This window comes from Panulirus ornatus, chromosome 43, assembly GCF_036320965.1.
Source record: "Panulirus ornatus isolate Po-2019 chromosome 43, ASM3632096v1, whole genome shotgun sequence".
NCBI classification, from domain to species: Eukaryota; Metazoa; Arthropoda; class Malacostraca; order Decapoda; family Palinuridae; genus Panulirus; species Panulirus ornatus.
In genome coordinates, this window is record NC_092266.1 from 13,345,757 (window position 1) to 13,361,140 (window position 15,384).

The window sequence follows — 15,384 nt, forward strand, 5'->3', positions numbered from 1 at the left end:
ATCACTGGTGTCGAGACTGAAATATCTATCTGAGCAGTTGGAAAATCGGTATATGTTTTCCAAGTCTACCACAGTGTGATGTAACTTGCCCGCAGAACAATAATTCCTCATTTGCAAAAATGCCGAAAGATATGCAGAAATTTGGTTATATCATTCAATTGCTGAGTAAAAAGATAATGGTAAATACGAACAGGAAGTACTTAGGCATCACACGTCTCCCTGGGATAACAGTGTGTGAGATGGACCAATTGAGTTCACGTAATGGCCCAGGTAGTCAAGCCACAGTCAAGCCACAGACCGTCGTTAGGCATCACACATCAGGTGATCAAGAATTTATGATTCGACAGAAAATGTGACTATGCCAAACCAAACTGAGAAAAGGAAAAGGAGAAATCCACTTAAATTTAACATACGGCAACAGCTGATGCTATTAGCGCTTTCCTCAAGCGTTCGTATTCTTCTCTGATTAAATAATGAAAATAACCTACATGTATGCAATTACTTTGCTCGAAAGAGTTTCAAGCACACATTTGCATTGTTAACTTAATTAAGTTTCTTTTTTGAATATTGCATTATAACGACTGTCCCCGACAGGCTGGCTGGAGGGCTTCCACTGAAGGACAAGCTACCACATGAACCGCAAATTAAGAAAATTATCTCGCGGCTTTGTTCCATTTCTAGTAAAACGAAGACAATTATACATGGACGACTCTCAGAAAACCATTTAACTTCACGGTGTAACAGGAATTCTTAGTTGATTATGCAGGACGCAAAACATTGAAATCAAGTGACATGGAATCCTTTCAGTTAAATTATAAAATTTCCATGCAATGCACAAAGGAGTCAAAAGAAAAAAAAAAGTTTTTGAGTTATGTTCCATATATGTAATCTCACGAAAAGTCTGGCTTATGACAAGTCATACACACAAAGCGATGGAAACGAATCCCAAACAATAAAATCAAATCAAGCACGTTCATTAAAAAAAAAGTTTCATTTTAATTTTTTCCTCTTCTAATATGCGGCATGACGATGGTATGAGTTTATATTGATCATGCAACACCAAAACACGTTCACAGCACTAGGCTGCCGTAATGAGGGCACTGAACTTAATGAGAGAACTCACAGCAATAGATGAAGAGTAGAAATGCCAATATAAGAGAGCATTTCAATGTTAAGTCTTTTCAAAAATCACTGAAAAGAACGGGTCTTAAGATGGGATGAAAAAATGTACCAAAAGATTACACAAGTTATACTACGAAGGACTTGAACTGGTCCCCTGAACGAAGTCCAATACGATGTCCCACAATGAGATTGGATTAAGGGCAACAAGAGCTTGCTTGACATGAAAGAGGAAGGCACTGAAGGGCAAGGGGGAGGACGGCAAACTGACAGACTTACTCCAAAGGCACATATCACTCAAATTTTCAAGGAGTAACGTACATATGCAAACTAAACATATACACACACTCACAGAGGTCCAAAACCATACGGAATTGAACACCAGACAGTGTTTACCTGCTGTCCGGACATGGAAACCAAAATTACCACACTGCTACCTCTAGTATTGGTAATTCCGGTGCTTAATACTGATCTACTGTTATAGTAGATGTATTTGGGAATAAAGGTAGTAAATAATTTACTACAACACTGACTAAGTTTGTGGCTGGCTTGCAAACATGCACAACGCTTTATCAATACTTGGATATTTATATATATGTTGATTCTAAAGCGTTCTATGTATCCTATTGAACCTGACGGGACTAGGATATATGTATGTTGATTCTAAAGCGTTCTGTGAACCTTATTGAACCTGACGGGATGACCCTTTAACACGTGATCACTTGATCACGACCTGTACGACCCTCGTGTATGTCTTGACCCCACATCAATCATTCCGTCATGGTGAAAAAAAAAAGATAAAACTAAAAACACCAAAACTAAAACCCTTTTAGATAAGATAAAAAAAAAAAAAATGAGTCCATTCTTTGCCAAACATTATTCACGACAAAATGAGCTGGAGATGATGTCATCCAAAGGAAACGATATGGCCCAAGCTTCAGGAAGCTCCAGTAAGACACTCGGAGTAGTAGAAGTTCGTCCCAAACTCTCCCCTTTGTACAAACGCCCTCCCTCATTAGCCTGCATTTATTTCACGCTATAAGCAATCTGGCTGGGGTTCCTCTCAAATATTTACGACGTAGTGCAGACAGCGGACATATCAAGAGCGTTGAATAAATGCTCGCTGGAGCACGTTTCGTGGAACGCCGGACGAAAGAATTCGATACTGCTTCACGACCAGCGAACGCTGGCTGAGTCACAGGCTTCACGGGGCGATCTATTTCGACGCGTTTTACTAACACCGGATTAATGGTTTGAAGGCGTTCTTTCTGTCGTGCAACTCATGCGAGTTTCCAGAAAATCTACTAAACTATTTGATCATTCGAAATACAGATTTTTTTTCGGTTTTGGAAAGCTTTGCGTGTGGGACTTTACTGCAGTAAAGTACTGCAGTGCACGGCAGGACCATGAGGTAGTTCATGTGATCTTAAACTCTTAGGAACGGTGGTACGATGCCTGAGGACGACCCTCGAGTATGACGTTACCATCCTTAGTATTACAGTACGATCCTAAGGCGTGTCAGACGATCCTTCAGCACGACGGTATAATCCTTGGGTATGACGGTGCGATCCTAGGGCACAGAGAGTACGATCCTTGGGCACGACGGTATGATCCTTGAGTAGGATGGTACGATCTTTGAGTACGAGGGCACGATTCTCGGGCACAACGGTACGATCCTCGACCGAGATGGCCTCCTGGCCTTTTGACCCAATTCTTCGAGGAGTGGTCAGGTCAAAGATCAGACCAACACCTATCAGGGTATCACTAAACAATCTTAATCCTATATTCTCTTTACCACTACAGTCTGAAATCTTATATTCTGGGTCAAGCACCATTCAATTCTTTATATCTGTATTTACTCACTGCTCTTCTGAAGGTGTGAGAAGAGGCTCGTATCGTCTTCAAGATCTTCCTTAATGCTGGCGATCGAATCTGGCCTGAGAGGAAGAATTCCCGCCATCTCCTTCTCTGTCAGGCTCTGTCTATGATTTCATTATCTAAAGATGGACGGCACACCAGTCTTACCCTCGTAGTCTGTCTGGAGCTAGAGGTACGTTAATTCTCATGACTTGATCTTCTGAACTTTTCCAAAACAGACTTAAAGAATGAACTCGCAAGGCATCAGATGGTATATGCCTAAAGTCCACGTACAGAAACAACATGGTATTCGATCTTTCTCCGATTTCCATAACGCCAATCACGAAACAAAACACGCATGTCTTGAAGAGGATTTAAGACTCCGTGCGTATAAACATCAAAGAATTAAATGAACTGTAAACGATTTAATATTCTAGCTATTCGCATCTCGTGTCTCATCAACCACACACAGAGCTGGTGGTTTGTTCTAAATTCTCAGAGGACAGGCCTGTAGTTCATGAATAACAACTTACTGCCTCACGAACCTGAGACTCTGCGTTCCATAAATGACAGACAGGCTTCAGCTTCATAAAGGATAGACCATGAATACACAGATTTCTAAGCTATAAACTATCTGGCTCGTAGTGTACCAATTATCTGTACGTTTAGTTGAAAATTTTTAGGTTTCTAGTACATAAAGAAAAGGCTTCATGTCTATAGGTAACAGCTTTCTAGTTAATAAATAACAAGTCCCTAGTTTATAAATGTCAAGTTTCTAGTTAATATATAGCAGCCGTCTAGTTAATATACAACAGGTTCCTAGTTCATGAATAAAAAGAATCAAGTTCGTAGATAACAGGCTTCTAGGTCAAAGACAACAGCCCTTCAGTTAATGAATAACAGGATCAAGTTTATAAATAACAGTTCGTGTTTGGCACACAGTGTTTCTGTTGCTCACTCAACAGGAGTTGCCATTTTGAGGCAATTCTCTGTCGACTGAGGATTGGCCAGATTGCGTTAACCCATAATCACTTACTGTGGATTAGACTTGCTCAACTATGTGACACCTGCAACTGTAGTATCACCGTGGTGTACGTACTAAATGAAATGTCAAAAATAATACAGGAGTGTCAGAATTAGATATGATATCATATGCTAACGATAATCGATAGAAGTATTTGAAAATTTTGAGACAATAAATATGAAAAGTTTGATGAAATTTTTTTTTAAAGGAAGTCAAAATATATGATTTTTATAAAACGAGTCTTTAAATTTTTTGAGACATCTTTTTCAAGCACATAAACAGTATGCAACCATGAGGTTCTCACGCTCTACAAAGTCCATAAATTATAATCATCGATATCTATGAGAAAGGTGGTTTGCTTTTGGCTCCTTCAGTCACCATTAGAGACAATCCATTGACCTCCATTGAAGAGTAAATCATCACGGAATACCGTCCTCAAGTGTTTTTCCGCTGAAGTAGTTTATGGCTAAAGTCGTCTTAAAGCGTGTTTCATCCAGAGTTTCGGATCGTGTTTCATCCAGAGTTTCGGATCGTGTTTCATCCAGAGTTTCGGATCGTGTTTCATCCAGAGTTTCGGATCGTGTTTCATCCAGAGTTTCGGATCGTGTTTCATCCAGAGTTTCGGATCGTGTTTCATCCAGAGTTTCGGATCGTGTTTCATCCAGAGTTTCGGATCGTGTTTCATCCAGAGTTTCGGATCGTGTTTCATCCAGAGTTTCGGATCGTGTTTCATCCAGAGTTTCGGATCGTGTTTCATCCAGAGTTTCGGATCGTGTTTCATCCAGAGTTTCGGATCGTGTTTCATCCAGAGTTTCGGATCGTGTTTCATCCAGAGTTTCGGATCGTGTTTCATCCAGAGTTTCGGATCGTGTTTCATCCAGAGTTTCGGATCGTGTTTCATCCAGAGTTTCGGATCGTGTTTCATCCAGAGTTTCGGATCGTGTTTCATCCAGAGTTTCGGATCGTGTTTCATCCAGAGTTTCGGATCGTGTTTCATCCAGAGTTTCGGATCGTGTTTCATCCAGAGTTTCGGATCGTGTTTCATCCAGAGTTTCGGATCGTGTTTCATCCAGAGTTTCGGATCGTGTTTCATCCAGAGTTTCGGATCGTGTTTCATCCAGAGTTTCGGATCGTGTTTCATCCAGAGTTTCGGATCGTGTTTCATCCAGAGTTTCGGATCGTGTTTCATCCAGAGTTTCGGATCGTGTTTCATCCAGAGTTTCGGATCGTGTTTCATCCAGAGTTTCGGATCGTGTTTCATCCAGAGTTTCGGATCGTGTTTCATCCAGAGTTTCGGATCGTGTTTCATCCAGAGTTTCGGATCGTGTTTCATCCAGAGTTTCGGATCGTGTTTCATCCAGAGTTTCGGATCGTGTTTCATCCAGAGTTTCGGATCGTGTTTCATCCAGAGTTTCGGATCGTGTTTCATCCAGAGTTTCGGATCGTGTTTCATCCAGAGTTTCGGATCGTGTTTCATCCAGAGTTTCGGATCGTGTTTCATCCAGAGTTTCGGATCGTGTTTCATCCAGAGTTTCGGATCGTGTTTCATCCAGAGTTTCGGATCGTGTTTCATCCAGAGTTTCGGATCGTGTTTCATCCAGAGTTTCGGATCGTGTTTCATCCAGAGTTTCGGATCGTGTTTCATCCAGAGTTTCGGATCGTGTTTCATCCAGAGTTTCGGATCGTGTTTCATCCAGAGTTTCGGATCGTGTTTCATCCAGAGTTTCGGATCGTGTTTCATCCAGAGTTTCGGATCGTGTTTCATCCAGAGTTTCGGATCGTGTTTCATCCAGAGTTTCGGATCGTGTTTCATCCAGAGTTTCGGATCGTGTTTCATCCAGAGTTTCGGATCGTGTTTCATCCAGAGTTTCGGATCGTGTTTCATCCAGAGTTTCGGATCGTGTTTCATCCAGAGTTTCGGATCGTGTTTCATCCAGAGTTTCGGATCGTGTTTCATCCAGAGTTTCGGATCGTGTTTCATCCAGAGTTTCGGATCGTGTTTCATCCAGAGTTTCGGATCGTGTTTCATCCAGAGTTTCGGATCGTGTTTCATCCAGAGTTTCGGATCGTGTTTCATCCAGAGTTTCGGATCGTGTTTCATCCAGAGTTTCGGATCGTGTTTCATCCAGAGTTTCGGATCGTGTTTCATCCAGAGTTTCGGATCGTGTTTCATCCAGAGTTTCGGATCGTGTTTCATCCAGAGTTTCGGATCGTGTTTCATCCAGAGTTTCGGATCGTGTTTCATCCAGAGTTTCGGATCGTGTTTCATCCAGAGTTTCGGATCGTGTTTCATCCAGAGTTTCGGATCGTGTTTCATCCAGAGTTTCGGATCGTGTTTCATCCAGAGTTTCGGATCGTGTTTCATCCAGAGTTTCGGATCGTGTTTCATCCAGAGTTTCGGATCGTGTTTCATCCAGAGTTTCGGATCGTGTTTCATCCAGAGTTTCGGATCGTGTTTCATCCAGAGTTTCGGATCGTGTTTCATCCAGAGTTTCGGATCGTGTTTCATCCAGAGTTTCGGATCGTGTTTCATCCAGAGTTTCGGATCGTGTTTCATCCAGAGTTTCGGATCGTGTTTCATCCAGAGTTTCGGATCGTGTTTCATCCAGAGTTTCGGATCGTGTTTCATCCAGAGTTTCGGATCGTGTTTCATCCAGAGTTTCGGATCGTGTTTCATCCAGAGTTTCGGATCGTGTTTCATCCAGAGTTTCGGATCGTGTTTCATCCAGAGTTTCGGATCGTGTTTCATCCAGAGTTTCGGATCGTGTTTCATCCAGAGTTTCGGATCGTGTTTCATCCAGAGTTTCGGATCGTGTTTCATCCAGAGTTTCGGATCGTGTTTCATCCAGAGTTTCGGATCGTGTTTCATCCAGAGTTTCGGATCGTGTTTCATCCAGAGTTTCGGATCGTGTTTCATCCAGAGTTTCGGATCGTGTTTCATCCAGAGTTTCGGATCGTGTTTCATCCAGAGTTTCGGATCGTGTTTCATCCAGAGTTTCGGATCGTGTTTCATCCAGAGTTTCGGATCGTGTTTCATCCAGAGTTTCGGATCGTGTTTCATCCAGAGTTTCGGATCGTGTTTCATCCAGAGTTTCGGATCGTGTTTCATCCAGAGTTTCGGATCGTGTTTCATCCAGAGTTTCGGATCGTGTTTCATCCAGAGTTTCGGATCGTGTTTCATCCAGAGTTTCGGATCGTGTTTCATCCAGAGTTTCGGATCGTGTTTCATCCAGAGTTTCGGATCGTGTTTCATCCAGAGTTTCGGATCGTGTTTCATCCAGAGTTTCGGATCGTGTTTCATCCAGAGTTTCGGATCGTGTTTCATCCAGAGTTTCGGATCGTGTTTCATCCAGAGTTTCGGATCGTGTTTCATCCAGAGTTTCGGATCGTGTTTCATCCAGAGTTTCGGATCGTGTTTCATCCAGAGTTTCGGATCGTGTTTCATCCAGAGTTTCGGATCGTGTTTCATCCAGAGTTTCGGATCGTGTTTCATCCAGAGTTTCGGATCGTGTTTCATCCAGAGTTTCGGATCGTGTTTCATCCAGAGTTTCGGATCGTGTTTCATCCAGAGTTTCGGATCGTGTTTCATCCAGAGTTTCGGATCGTGTTTCATCCAGAGTTTCGGATCGTGTTTCATCCAGAGTTTCGGATCGTGTTTCATCCAGAGTTTCGGATCGTGTTTCATCCAGAGTTTCGGATCGTGTTTCATCCAGAGTTTCGGATCGTGTTTCATCCAGAGTTTCGGATCGTGTTTCATCCAGAGTTTCGGATCGTGTTTCATCCAGAGTTTCGGATCGTGTTTCATCCAGAGTTTCGGATCGTGTTTCATCCAGAGTTTCGGATCGTGTTTCATCCAGAGTTTCGGATCGTGTTTCATCCAGAGTTTCGGATCGTGTTTCATCCAGAGTTTCGGATCGTGTTTCATCCAGAGTTTCGGATCGTGTTTCATCCAGAGTTTCGGATCGTGTTTCATCCAGAGTTTCGGATCGTGTTTCATCCAGAGTTTCGGATCGTGTTTCATCCAGAGTTTCGGATCGTGTTTCATCCAGAGTTTCGGATCGTGTTTCATCCAGAGTTTCGGATCGTGTTTCATCCAGAGTTTCGGATCGTGTTTCATCCAGAGTTTCGGATCGTGTTTCATCCAGAGTTTCGGATCGTGTTTCATCCAGAGTTTCGGATCGTGTTTCATCCAGAGTTTCGGATCGTGTTTCATCCAGAGTTTCGGATCGTGTTTCATCCAGAGTTTCGGATCGTGTTTCATCCAGAGTTTCGGATCGTGTTTCATCCAGAGTTTCGGATCGTGTTTCATCCAGAGTTTCGGATCGTGTTTCATCCAGAGTTTCGGATCGTGTTTCATCCAGAGTTTCGGATCGTGTTTCATCCAGAGTTTCGGATCGTGTTTCATCCAGAGTTTCGGATCGTGTTTCATCCAGAGTTTCGGATCGTGTTTCATCCAGAGTTTCGGATCGTGTTTCATCCAGAGTTTCGGATCGTGTTTCATCCAGAGTTTCGGATCGTGTTTCATCCAGAGTTTCGGATCGTGTTTCATCCAGAGTTTCGGATCGTGTTTCATCCAGAGTTTCGGATCGTGTTTCATCCAGAGTTTCGGATCGTGTTTCATCCAGAGTTTCGGATCGTGTTTCATCCAGAGTTTCGGATCGTGTTTCATCCAGAGTTTCGGATCGTGTTTCATCCAGAGTTTCGGATCGTGTTTCATCCAGAGTTTCGGATCGTGTTTCATCCAGAGTTTCGGATCGTGTTTCATCCAGAGTTTCGGATCGTGTTTCATCCAGAGTTTCGGATCGTGCTTCATCCAGCGTTTCGGATCGTGTTTCATCCAGAGTTTCGGATTGTGTTTCACCCAGAGCTTTGGATCGCTTCACCCATAGCTTCGGATCATGTTTCATCCAGAGTTTCGGATCGTGTTTCATCCAGAGTTTCGGATCGTGTTTCACCCAAAACTTCGGATCGTGTTTCACCCAGCGCTTCGAATCGTGTTCCATCCAGAGCTTCAGATCAGTATCTGTCTTTGAAAATCTTCCTTACCTCCGAAAATTCAACTTAGGGTCGACTAATCTCAGGAGGACAAGAAGTGAGCTAAGGAGAACAATACTTGGTTCACAAGGTTACCATTAATCTCAGAGGCATGAGAGATGAAGATTTAGAAAGGTCAAAAGGCTTTTCGAAACATTCTTGTACACTGCCGAACCTTCATTCGCTGTACCAGTACCCAGACTATACAACAGATATCTACCAATTGAAAGGTGATTATCAACTTACCTTCAGCACACACAAAAAAAAAATGGCTAAAAAGCATACCGTGTTTTGGAACGTGTGAGGAAAAAAAGAAATACTTTGCGATTCTTAAGAGCCCAGAGTTATACAATGTTATACAGAAGAGAAGGAACTTGTAATATGGTTCTCTGTCTCGATAAGGGTTCAAATATCAGTTTTCTGTCGTGCTTTGTTGTCCCCCTATATACGATGGGTGCTTTAGGTCGAACGAGGAATCGGAACTGATGTCTTAAGGCCACTAAGGGGTGATGGATGGTGGGGGAACGATACTCTATGACGCCGTTGCCAATCAGTGAGTGTATGAAAAATACACGCTAATGGTCGGGATGAAACAGAATGACGAGGTGTTGTGTTGAATAAACGAAACACCTGTTGATGAGGAAATTCCACTTGCAGCAGCTGACCTGCTTCACCGATCACAGGAGGAATTTCCTCGTCAGCTGGTGTTTCTTTTATTCAACGCGCCATGACAACGTCCCGTCATATCCCATCCATCCCCGTGAATTTTGTAGTCAGCGGTTGTTTTCCCGAACTGGTTTCGTGGGAACAAGGTGAATTATTTAGAGACAAGAGCGATGAATGTTTCACGGAAACTGCCGCTGCGTGAGGCTACGGAAGTCAAGGCGCCTCTACGGCATACATATCCAACTACCCGGGTATTCGAACGTGAAGAAAGGACGTTTTTTGTCTATATATTCTAAAGTTGCTTGGGTGGGGGTGGGGGGGTTGGCATGCTCACGACAAGAACGGAAGGGAAGGTGATTTACCTACCAGTGTAGCTCGGTAGGTCACTTGTGAACACGGGATCGATATACGAGCAACGTTCGAACCACATGACAGGTATTGAAAGAACTTACTTCTGCATGTAAAGCTATCGAAGTTTCTACACAGCAGGTGGAGATTCCCTAAGCAGGCGAGGTAAGGGAAGTGGGGGGGATACTGCACACACAAAAAAACAATCGGCAATGAAACAGTGAGCGAAGCACTTCGGATCAAACAACCTGAGTATCATAAAACAAATGCTTACTTTCAATTACTCCTCTTTGGTAAGAGACAAGCGACGGAGGAAAGAGGATACAGACGAAGAGACACAGAAAATCATATGACCTGACAGTAGAGCCACATTATCAAACGTTCCTATTGCTTCATACTGGATGATACTGTCTTATACTGATTGGACATATTCAGGGTCCACGCTGCCATCAAAGACCCATGTAATTTGTTCATTCTGAGGGATGTCTTCCTCAGGAGAATTTTGGATAAGTGTTTTCGAAGGTGTCCAAATCCGATTATTTTTTTTTTTATTTTTTCTTTGTGAGCTGAGACGACACGGGCAAGTGAAGCCCTGATCAATGCCATATCATAAATCTCTCTCTCTCTCTCTCTCTCTCTCTTCATCGCCATATCCCACGTCAGCGAGGTAGCGCCAGGAAAGAGACGAAGAAAGGCCATCCATATCCGCTCACGTCCATACACGAGTGCTCATGTGTAATGCACCGAAACCACAGCTCCCACATCGAGGCACCAAAGACCTTTTCACGGTTTACCACGGACGTTCAAATGACCTGGTTCAGTCCACTGACAGCACGTTGACCCCAGTATACCACATAGTTCCAATTTACTTCACTTCGCGCACACCTTTCACCCTCCTGCATGCTCAGGACCCGATCGCTCAAAATCTTTTTCACTCCATCCTTCCGCCTCCAATTAGGCCTCCCCGCTCTCCTTGTTCACTCCACTTCTGACACATATATCCTCTTTGTCAACCTTATACCTTCATTCCCCGTGCCTTTATACAGTGGCATTATACATGCATTCAGCCAATCCTCAGGCACTTCACCATGATCCATATTTACAATGAATATCTTTTCCAATCAATCGACAACACAGTAACCCCATTTCTTAATAAATGCAACAGCATCACCACCTACTTCAGCCGTTTTGCCGCATTTCACCTTCCGCAAGGCTTTCGCCACCTCTTTTCACCAAACCACCCACCTTGACTCACTCACACTGCGTACCATCGTGAACAAAACACCCTACATCTGCAACTCAATCATCAAACACATTTAGCATTCCTTCAAAATATTCACTCCATCTCCTCCTCACTTCATTACTACCTGTTATCACTTTCCCTTTTGCCCCCTTCCCTTTTACCTCCTACCAAAACATTTTTTTATCCTCCGTAAAGTTTAATGATACTCTCTCATTCCAATTCTCATTTGCCCTCTTTTTCAACCCCTGCATCTTCCTCTTGATCTCCTCCCACTTTCTCTTATAAATCTCCCAATCATTTGCACTTCTTCATTGTAAGTACTACCCAAACGTCTCTCTTTTCTCTTTCACAAGCAAGTTCACTTCTTTATTCCACCACTCACTACCCTTTCTAATCTACCCGCCTCCACCTTTCGTATGATACATGCATCTCTCGAAAATGCAATCACTCCTTCCCTAAATACCTCCTATTCCTCACCCGTCCCCTCCGCTTCATTTACTCTCACGTTTTGCTATTCTTTACGTAATCTATTCTGGTATTTCTTCACACAAGTCTCATTTCCAAGCTCATTTAACCTCACCATTCTCTTCTCCCCGACACTGTTTCCTCTGTCGAAAATCTTTACAAATCTCCACCCTCGTCTTCCACAACCTGCCCCTCAGTACATTTACATCCAAATGTCTCTATTTCATACACCTATCAATTCCTGTCAATTAATATGTAATCTAATAATGCAAATTGACCATCTTTCCAGCTCATATACGTATACTTGTGTATATCCCTCTCTTTAAACTAGGTATTCCCAATCACAAGTCTTTTTTGAGCTCACAGCTCAACACACTCTTCACCATTTCCATTCATAACACTGAATACCCCAGGCGCCCCAATTATACCCTCAACTGGCACGTTACTTGCCTTCGCATTCAAATCACTCATCACTAATACAGGGTCTCGTACGTCAAAACTGCTGACACACTCACTCAACTGCTCCAAAAACACTTGCCTCTCATGATCTTTCTTCTCATGGTCAGGTGCATAAGCAGCAATAATAACCTATCTCTCGCCATCCACTTTCAGTTCTACCCACATCAACTTTGAATTTACTTCCTTATACTCTATCACACACTCCCACAACTCCTGCTTCAGAGGTAGTGTTACTCCTTCCTTATCTCTTGTCCTCTCATTGACTTTACACCTAGGACACCTCCAAACCATTCTTGTCCTTTACCCTTGAACTTTGTTCATTTAGAGCCAGAACATCTCGGTGTCTTTCCTCAAACATAATACCTATCTCTCCTCTCTTCTCATCTTGGTTACATCCACACACATTCAGACACAGCAGTCCGAGCCTTCCGAGAGGATGAGCATTTTCCGCTTGATTCCTTCTTCTGTCTCCTGTTTCAGAAACTGAATTACAATAAGGGGAGAGTTTCCAGTCCCCCACCCTCCCGCCCCCTTTAGTCGCCTTCTACAACACATGGGGAATACAGAGGCAGAATTCTTGCCCCCCCCCCTCTCTCTCTCTCTCTCTCTCTCTCTCTCTCTCTCTCTATCCATATATATATATATATATATATATATATATATATATATATATATATATATATATATATCCCAGCTTGAGCTAGTAGCCTTTCTAACGACCTAACCCCAGGTGTGGATGAATAGATGGATTGACTGTGGACCAGGGTTCAAACCTTTGCGCCATGTCCATATAGCATGATTATTGTCAGGTCAGTAAGCGTGGTGATGTTGTGTGTATGCCTTTGTGCGTTGAGTACACGACAACTGAGGAGGAAGTGTTCAGTGTATTCAGTGTGAGACTTATATATTGGGTATAAGGGTCGGTGTCCAGAATGCAGACGAGACAGGATAACTCCTACCTGCAAGGGAGGGTAGTTTCGCACGGGCGTATATCTAGTGGAGGAGTGTTTAAGATTGGATCGGAGAGGGAGGGTGTTTAGTGCTTGTTGGGTCAGTTCGGCGTTCATATGTTTTCTAACCATCGCGTTTGTTCGGGGGTAATTGAAGTGCTATAAAAAAGGGATTAAACTTTTTTTTTTTTCATTAGTGGATTAATGGTTCAGAAAGGGTTTAGTGCTAATATAAAGAACTGAGTGCCAAGATCGTTAAGGTGAAACTGTCCAAGGAAGTATTTATGGCTCGTTCTACAAGTGATGAATGATACTGACTGCTAATAAGGCGGTGATTGCTGTAAGTGCTCTGGTACTGAGTGACTTGCAGCTTCGTCACGGTAAACAATATGGCAGGTTAGGCGTATATATATATATATATATATATATATATATATATATATATATATATATATATATATATATATATATATATATATATATATATTATCCCTGGGGATACGGGAGAAAGAATACTTCCCACGTATTTCCTGCGTGTCGTAGAAGGCGACTAATAGGGAAGGGAGCGGAGGGCGGGAAATCTTCCCCTCTCATTTTTTTTTGATTTTCCAAAGGAAGGAACAGAGAAGGTGGCCGGGTGAGGATGTTTCCCCAGTCCTCTGTTCTTAACGCTACCTCGCTGAGGCGGGAAATGGCGAATAGGTAGGTTTGCGGCAGGGGTGTGTGATGTCTCCATGGTTGTTTAATTTGTTTATGGATGGGGTTGTTAGGGAGGTAAATGCAAGAGTTTTGGAAAGAGGGGCAAGTATGAAGTCTGTTGGGGATGAGAGAGCTTGGGAAGTGAGTCAGTTGTTGTTCGCTGATGATACAGCGCTGGTGGCTGATTCATGTGAGAAACTGCAGAAGCTGGTGACTGAGTTTGGTAAAGTGTGTGAAAGAAGAAAGTTAAGAGTAAATGTGAATAAGAGCAAGGTTATTAGGTACAGTAGGGTTGAGGGTCAAGTCAATTGGGAGGTGAGTTTGAATGGAGAAAAACTGGAGGAAGTGAAGTGTTTTAGATATCTGGGAGTGGATCTGGCAGCGGATGGAACCATGGAAGCGGAAGTGGATCATAGGGTGGGGGAGGGGGCGAAAATTCTGGGAGCCTTGAAGAATGTGAGGAAGTCGAGAACATTATCTCGGAAAGCAAAAATGGGTATGTTTGAAGGAATAGTGGTTCCAACAATGTTGTATGGTTGCGAGGCGTGGGCTATGGATAGAGTTGTGCGCAGGAGGATGGATGTGCTGGAAATGAGATGTTTGAGGACAATGTGTGGTGTGAGGTGGTTTGATCGAGTAAGTAACGTAAGGGTAAGAGAGATGTGTGGAAATAAAAAGAGCGTGGTTGAGAGAGCAGAAGAGGGTGTTTTGAAATGGTTTGGTCACATGGAGAGAATGAGTGAGGAAAGATTGACCAAGAGGATATATGTGTCGGAGGTGGAGGGAACGAGGAGAAGAGGGAGACCAAATTGGAGGTGGAAAGATGGAGTGAAAAAGATTTTGTGTGATCGGGGCCTGAACATGCAGGAGGGTGAAAGGAGGGCAAGGAATAGAGTGAATTGGAGCGATGTGGTATACCGGGGTTGACGTGCTGTCAGTGGATTGAATCAAGGCATGTGAAGCGTCTGGGGTAAACCATGGAAAGCTGTATAGGTATGTATATTTGCGTGTGTGGACGTATGTATATACATGTGTATGGGGTGGGTTGGGCCATTTCTTTCGTCTGTTTCCTTGCGCTACCTCGCAAACGCGGGAGACAGCTACAAAGCAAAAAAAAAAAAAAAAATGTGTGTGTGTGTGTGTGTGTGTGTGTGTGTGTGTGTGTGTGTGTGTGTGAAATTTACTAATCGACACGTCAGAGCGCGCGGGAGCAGTAGTGCGGTGCCACAGAAATATACGAGTGTTTGCCTATTTCTTTATCAGGAAAGAGCACGAGAGTGCTGGAAAGCGCCTGTAATTTCAGTTTTATGGCTATCAGTGTCTACATGTGTGACTCTCGTCATAAAACTTTAATGACGGAGAATTATCAATCCGTATTTCTGACGTGTTGAATAAAATTTAAGGTCATGATTTTGTTTTCCTTCTTTCGAGGTCCATCAACATTCCAACCGCTTCAGAGTGATATGCGAAAGCTGGATGATGAAACGAGTAAATGTTGGACTGGAACAGTTTTCCTGAAA

The 15,384-nt window shown here is 43.1% G+C and overlaps 1 protein-coding gene across 1 annotated transcript in view; it reads right to left on the reverse strand.

Annotated features, from left to right (window-relative positions):
- LOC139762269 (uncharacterized) overlaps window positions 1–3,079 on the reverse strand; it is a 32,460-nt gene extending 29,381 nt beyond the window's left edge. Inside the window, exons 1-2 of the mRNA XM_071686863.1 lie at window positions 2,983–3,079; window positions 2,750–2,869 (exon numbers count right to left, since the gene is read on the reverse strand). Of these exons, the coding sequence (XP_071542964.1) occupies window positions 2,750–2,869; window positions 2,983–3,079 (217 nt within the window). The remainder of the gene's footprint in view (window positions 1–2,749; window positions 2,870–2,982) is intronic.
- Window positions 3,080–15,384: the final 12,305 nt, after the last annotated feature.